General features: G+C 40.8%; 1 protein-coding gene across 1 annotated transcript; it reads left to right on the top strand.

Moving 5' to 3' along the window:
* Positions 1 to 3341: 3341 nt before the first annotated feature.
* tbr1b (T-box brain transcription factor 1b) lies at positions 3342 to 6931 on the top strand. The gene is made up of 6 exons (XM_056433285.1): positions 3342 to 4033; positions 4241 to 4395; positions 4587 to 4708; positions 5013 to 5171; positions 5446 to 5507; positions 6076 to 6931. The coding sequence occupies exons 1-6, from the start codon at positions 3342 to 3344 to the stop codon at positions 6917 to 6919; spliced, it is 2034 nt and encodes a 677-aa protein (XP_056289260.1). The 3' UTR covers positions 6920 to 6931.
* The last annotated feature ends 952 nt before the right edge of the window (positions 6932 to 7883 follow it).

The raw sequence follows: 7883 nt of genomic DNA, 5'->3' as shown, positions 1-7883 counted from the left end.
ACATATTATATGACTATTATATTATATAATAAAGATATAATCTCTGTTTTCTTACATTGATCTCTGCTCCAGACCAAGAAGCACATGTATAAATATTTGTTTTTGGTGAATAATCTCTAGAGTGCAGGCTCAGGTATGGTATTGGGACACACGCCATGTCACTTGTATTTCCACTGAACATCACAATCACCTGTCCTGAGGGTAATTTGCTGTGAGGTTTGTGGTAAAGAATCACGGTCGGGTCTGGACATCAATAATGAGCAGGTGTAGGAGTGCACTTCTGCTGAGACGTGTGTCTAGGTGTGTCCAGGGAGCACGGCTAATAAGGGTTTAAAAGCCACAACTGTCCACTCCGCCCCTTAACAGGCCTCCAGCTGTCTTTCCTCAGTGAGCACCCTGATTCCCTCTGACAGAGCAGATCACTGATGGCAAGAACCCACAGGGGGGAATAGTTTTGTCAACAAAGTACAAAGCCCCACCTAACTAGATCAGATAAGTCACGCTGGTTAATTAAAGACGTAAGGTAAACATAGGGTTTGTCTTGTTTTTTTAATTATTATATTTATTTATTTGAATCAAAGACCCTTGAAGAAAGGAAGAAATACGTCACTTTGATTTATTGATGGAAATTGCAATGTGACGTCTGGCAAACAACATATAAATAACTTAAAGGCCATCTTAAATGCATTCCCATAAAATTTTTAGTGCCGCTGTAATATAAGCCACTACCTGTCATGAATCCCAAATAACCTTGGCTCTATCCTCTTAGTTCAGCCCAGTGTGCCTCATCCCTTATTACTGGCCTGACAAGGAAATGTTTACCCATCCGACAAGAGACACGCCATTTCATAGTCGGAAAAAGCAATTTCACCTGACTGGAGTAGCACACTATGTCCCCATATCCTTGCTGGCTATAATTTTGTTGTCATTTTGTGTGCTGTGATCATATCATTGAAGTGACAGTGCTGGGCATTAGGTAAAGTCCCTAAGCCAGTGCTCACTTTCAGGCTTTTTCTCTCCTTGTCATTCACATTGATTAGATTAGACCCAGGTGGCAAGCAGATTCCTTTGGCACAACAATAAAAAATGGCGATACAGCAGCTTGAAGATAAAAGCATGTTGTTTTACGCTCAACTGAACATTGTTAACCTGAACTGGTTTTATGGGGGAAAAAGTATTTTTTACAATTATATATATTTTGTATTTTCACAGATTATTGAGCGATTATTCTTAACAAGATCTTTAAAAATAGGTGTGTTGCAATTTTTTGTATATGCCTGCATTGACAAATTGTAGATGTATTAATGCACTTATTAGAATGAAATCTTAGAGTATGATAAGTATGAAGTAGAAAGAGCATACACATGTTTAGGGACCCATTCCATTGAGCTCATCTGGTCAATGGTGGGTTTGAGCAAGGCAAGGTGAAGAGATCCTATCTGTACCATGCTATCTCCCAGAGGGACAAGGCTGGCCGGGCAAAACAAATCGGCCCCCCTCCTCTTTGGTCATGTCCACTAGCTGGATGAGCCAATAGAAAGAAAGGACTTCTGATAAACAGGCACCAGAGCACCTGGGGAAACAAACCGAGCTCCTGCACGGGTGATTCACCAATTGGTTTGTTCAGGGGAAAATAAGCTTATTAAAGATCAGTGATGGAAGTGAACCATACTCCTGTAATGAGGAGAGCAGAGAGTGGCCTCTTTTGCGTGGGCACAGACAAGCCTGTGCTTGCATGTTTCACAGGAAGAGAAAGCTGGACCATATAGCTCTCTAATGTAATGACCCTTCTTGTTAGCTTCAGAGATTCATGGCAGTTCCTCAGAGATACAACCTTGTGGATGCACAAGCGAAACAGGCCTTGATTGGTCTTCTCTCATCCTTCTCTGGTTCAGATTGTATGGGTTAAAGACACTACAGTATAGAGCTAAACCACAAGTTATTTCATGAAGAGGAAATGTTCAATGTTTGAGGTCGAAGTCAATTATGTTTCAGCATTACTTCATATTGTCAGTTTTCTATTTTTTTGTCTCCCCCCCCCCCATTCACACACACACACACACACACACACACACACACACACACACACACACACACACACACACACACACACACACACACACAAATTATGCAATTCAATAGAAAAATAGCCATGTGTTCATTAATTCCCTGACATTCATTCGGAATATATTGAGATTCATCATTATTGATTTGTACCCAATGTAAATAAATCCAGTGCAACTTAACAAAAGTATACATAACATAACATTGTTTTTATTATTATTATTATTGTGTGTCCAAGGACTCTACTAAAAGCAGTTTGTGTTAACTTAGAAATGACTGTGTTAGTAAGTTAAGCAGTATGGTAGGACATTCTAATATTTCCTTTTATCTTTTCTTATTTTGGTCAGATGGAAAAAAAGAATGGATTCTTTTGTGGATTCACATAATCTCTTCAATGTGACTGTATGTACTGAAACATACTTCAACCAAACACATGAGCATGCAATCTGCATTATGTAGTGACATAAAATATGATATTTATTTGAAAATCCTTTTGTGGAAAATACAGATTTTTGTTCATAATGGCAGTCTGATTTTATGAGCCTGTGCAATAACTTCTCTCAAAATATTTTGCCGAGCAATATCAAAAATCTTCAAACTGATTTGCTTTTACTTTCTACAAGATGTATTTTCCACAGCAGCACTGTTATTAGTCCATATGGTTTATAACTTTAAGGCATCAACTATTTATCCGCACTGGGACTCATAAACACATCTTCAGTGGGACGCCATGATTTCACGCTATACCACAAACATTTTAAGGCATCAGATGTACTGCCTGTCATGGACTGTCATTTTTGGCGTGTAAATAATACATCTTGGTTTCTTCAGCAGACACTCTTTGGCACTCATAGCGCATAAATAGGTAAATAAAGCGGATAAGTAGGTAAATAACGCAGCTGACAGTCTTTATAACCCTTATACTTTCATGTTTTTTTGTTTTTCTTGTCCATAATCAGACACATGTCGGAGTCCATATATTTTTATCAAATATAGGCCCATGTCACACTTAAAATACAAGCACTTTATTCACAGCGCTCCTCTGATTGTTCTAATTAAGAGCTGTCTAATTAAATTACAGCCTTGAGTCAACCAATGGCAGCCCTTGTTTCATTAGCAAAGCGGGGAGAGTGACGGAAAGAAAATCCTTCCTGTGTGCAGGATAGTGTCAATTGGCTAATTTGCTGCCTTCGCCACAAGTCTTAGTGTGAGATTAGGGAAGACGCATGCAAATGCTTGCGATAAAGGTTGAGCAAATACGTGTTTCTCTTTAAGCTATGCAGGTCGAGAATTGCATCTCGCCAGCGACTGATCTCTCCAAGAAATTTATGAATGTGGGCAGTGGCTTTTCGAGCTCCGATGGATCAGATCTTTCGTTGCAGGACCATCCTATTATATCTGCAAGTGACAACCTGGAGAGAAGTTCACCTCTGAAAAAAAACTCTAGGGAGATGACGAATCAGTCAGAGGCAGACAATTTCCCTGACTCCAAGGACGCATCGGGGGACGTCCAGAGGGGCAAACTCTCTCCTGGTCTTCAAGGAGTCTCTGACATCCGTCATAATTTCGATGGATCTGCAGGAGAAAGGTGCATCTTTTCTCCATCTATCCAGCCACAGTCAGTTTCAGCAGCTCCCAGTGTCATGTTCCCTTACCCGACCCAGCATGGACCAGCGCACCCGGCTTTTTCTATTGGAAGTCCCAGCCGTTATATGGCCCATCACCCGGTCATAACTAACGGAGCTTACAACAGCCTTCTGACCAACACTTCTCCTCAAGGCTACCCGGCAGCGAGCTACCCTTACGCGCAACAGTATGGACACACTTACCAAGGAGGGGCTTTTTACCAGTTCTCCACGGCGCAAGCAGGACTGGTTCCGGGGAAAGCGCAGGTGTATCTGTGCAACAGGGCCCTGTGGCTGAAGTTTCACCGGCACCAAACAGAGATGATCATCACAAAGCAAGGACGGTAAGTGCACGAATACGGGCTTGCCTGTTCTACACCTGCAGCATTTCTGCTTTTAGTTCAAATGTGGTGTGTATTAATTAGCATTGAATCACTATTACCCCATAGCAAGTCAAACGTAATCAAGGCAAAAAAAGGGTGGGCATGTCGCCTGATTTCTGTGCATTTTTTTCCATTTTTTATAAATCTCTCTGCCTTTATTTTCCACAGACGAATGTTCCCATTTTTAAGCTTCAACATTTCTGGCCTTGACCCAACCGCTCACTACAATATATTTGTGGATGTAATACTTGCTGATCCAAATCACTGGCGATTTCAAGGAGGCAAGTGGGTGCCATGTGGAAAAGCAGACACAAATGTAACAGGTAGTTATAGTATACTATAACTAATTTGTCCCAACATTTATTTAAATTAACATTGTTGATTCCATGGAATAACTTTTTGTTTTTTAACCATTTAACCGTTTAACATTTAAAATACGGGCAAACGACTTTATTTTGAAAATAAAAATACATTTCGTGTTTTAATTCTTTGTATTTCTGCGTATTGTTTTAAGGAAATAGGGTTTATATGCACCCGGACTCACCAAATACCGGAGCGCACTGGATGCGTCAAGAAATATCATTTGGAAAGCTAAAGCTTACGAACAACAAAGGTGCCTCCAACAACACAGGACAGGTAATGCACCATCACACCCAATGTTTCAATTACAAAGAGATTTTGTGTTTTTTTGTAAAAGCAGATGAACAAATGCAATGATTTTTCCATGTCACCTTTCGTTCATGCTTGTTGCACAGCCTTATTGTTATTACTCATCTGGAGGGGCTTACTGCTTTATCATATACAGCGCAACAGCATGCGCACCGTTGTTACAATAATCATTACACATATATATAATCGAGTAAAAACAATTCAGCGTGCTGCTTTCACCATCTATCGAAAGTTTGAAGCTGAGTTTCTGATGTGCGTCTTGAATCTCCAGATGGTCGTCCTCCAGTCTCTCCACAAGTACCAGCCCAGGCTCCATGTGGTGGAAGTGAACGAGGATGGGACAGAGGACACCAGTCAACCGGGAAGAGTCCAGACTTTCACTTTCACAGAAACGCAATTCATCGCCGTCACAGCGTACCAGAATACAGACGTAGGACCACTTCTTAATTCACACAACACTGCACACGGCTCCCGGACAACACTTATTCATTAAAAAAAATTAAATATCATTGAATAAAAAGAGAGAAAAAATTCTCTACATTTCCAAATAATATTTATTTGAGGTATTTGTAACAAATTAGATGAAAATGGATTGTAATATAATCAAGATAATAAACAATAACTATTATTTCAGAATTTGACGCAGAATTTGACTTATCTCCAAACACACGCTGCTTTTCTAATGATATATTAATTTCCCACAGATTACGCAACTAAAAATCGACCACAATCCGTTTGCTAAAGGATTCCGGGACAACTACGACACGTAAGTTTTTCTTTTATTCTTCGGATTTGGGGACTTTTATTCGATTGTAATTGTGTTAAGTGTATAGCCTCTTTGTTGTACATGTTGCTGTAATGCGGGTTAGGGTTATCGCCATATTAAAAACACATAAATGCACTTCTGATTCATGGTTTTGAATTGATATCTGACTTAGAGGGGGGCTCATAAGATAAAAAAAAAATAAACGAAACGAAAAAAGAAAAAAAAAGAATTTTTTTTGCAGTTGAAATTGAACAACTTTATTGAAAAGTCTTGACAAAAGTGTCCAAATATTCGTTAAACACGCTCGGTTAGTCAGTGGTGACACCATTTATCCTTCATGGCAATTCAGCTTGTTCTGCTGAAAATAACAAGCGCATATTGAACCATTAAAATAAAGCAGCATTCCGATTGGGAAACACTATTGCGTACAGATTAGGTTTGATAAATATGTTTAAATCACGCAATGATATGATAATACTATTTCGAATGTCTTTGATTTCCAGAGCACAGATGTAGTGCACACTGTAGTCACTGCATTGTTTCTCTGTTTCTCTCTCCATCTCTTCAGTGTCTACACAGGCTGCGACATTGACCGCCTAACTCCATCACCGGGTGACTCTCCGCGTTCACAGATCGTGCCGGGTGCGAGATATGCCATGCCTAGCTCTTTCCTGCAGGACCAATTTGTCAGCACTTATGCCAAATCTCGCTTTCACCCTGGCGTGGGGACTGGTCCTGGCACGGAGCGCAGCGTCCCACTCGGCCACAGCTTGCTGTCCCCGCAGCAAACCGACGAGCCCAGTGTTGCCACCCCCCCGCAGCGATGGTTTGTCACCCCTGCCAACAACCGACTGGACTTTGCTGCCTCGGCATACGACGCCGCTGATTTCGCCGGTAACGCGGCCACCTTGCTGTCCTACGCAGCGGCCGGAGTGAAGGCTCTTCCCCTGCCGACTGCAGGCTGCTCCAACCGGGCTCTTGGCTATTACGCAGACCCGTCAGGCTGGGGAGGACGCACACCGCCGCAGTACTGCGGCGTAAACAACAAATCCAGCTCGGTCTTTTCCTGCTGGCCCGCTAACTCTATCGGGGGCCGAGCATGTACCAACTACCTGGCCGAGGAAGGAGACTCCCTCACGACAGAGAGGTCGCCGATCGGCGGCTCGGACGAGACCAAACCCAAAGACATGACATCAGAGTCGAGCTGGATAGAGACACCGTCCTCCATTAAGTCCATTGATTCGAGCGATTCTGGTATCTTTGAACAGGCCAAACGGAGAAGAATCTCACCTTCTGCCACGCCGGTTTCAGAGACAGTGTCCCCGTTAAAATCTGAGCTGCTGGCACCGAGAGAGTGTGAGAAAAACGGCATAAAGGACATTGGTTATTACAGTTTCTATCCTCACAGTTAAAACAACAGAACAGTGAACTATCTATCTATCTATCTATCTATCTATCTATCTCTCTCTCTCTCTCTCTCTCTCTCTCTCTCTCTCTCTCTCTCTCTCTCTCTCTCTCTCTCTCTATCTATCTATCTATCTATCTATCTATCTCTGTTAATCAATACAAATATAAAAGAAGGACTGACACCTCCACAGTTATTAGCCAAAGTGTAAATTATTCCATGGCTTGGGCGCCTTGTTTCCAGAAAACACTGTAATTGTGAAAATACTGTACATATAATATTGAGCATTTGGTGATAGTAATTGAATACAGAATAGATCAAATCCGATTAAGTAGTGTTTAAAAAAAATCTTTTGTTGAGTAGCCTAGTAAACGAAAATATCGATAATCTTGTACATTAAATGTTCTTGTGTAGCATGCTGACATATTAATCCCTGTCAGTAAAAAAAAAAGTATTTTGTACTTTATCGATGCTATAGGCTCCCAAAAGTTTATGACGATCACTACATTCATGATATCCGTGATTACATGTTGGTAAAGTAGACTAAGAGTCTTTTTTCTTTCAGTTGGTTATATTTCATGGCTTGTATATGATGTTGTGAAAATCTCTGTATCTGCTTGTAATGTGATTCTAACATAATAAATGAAGTTATCATCAGGGCAAGCAATTTATTTGTTCAGCAGTTGTTTAAAAAAAACTTTTGCATTTAAACAGACACATAAGGACAGTTAATCAAAGCTGTTGTATCAGGACATTAACATAATATTTTAATCTCACTATTAGAAATAATCCTAATTTGACAATGTAATATGTTTTCTTATGTGTTCACTGATTGGTCCAGGATGAATTGCATATTCAAAAGTCCGTTTTTGGTCATGAGACTTCCACGTGTCCAACACCGCACAGCCAAAACACGTTAAATTAAAGAGAGCATATACGTAATGGGGGACACTTATCACGTGAATGCACTT

Source organism: Pseudoliparis swirei, chromosome 2 (assembly GCF_029220125.1).
Source record: "Pseudoliparis swirei isolate HS2019 ecotype Mariana Trench chromosome 2, NWPU_hadal_v1, whole genome shotgun sequence".
Taxonomy (NCBI): domain Eukaryota; kingdom Metazoa; phylum Chordata; class Actinopteri; order Perciformes; family Liparidae; genus Pseudoliparis; species Pseudoliparis swirei.
Note: the sequence above shows the minus strand (reverse complement) of the source record. Positions and strands in the feature narration are given on the sequence as shown.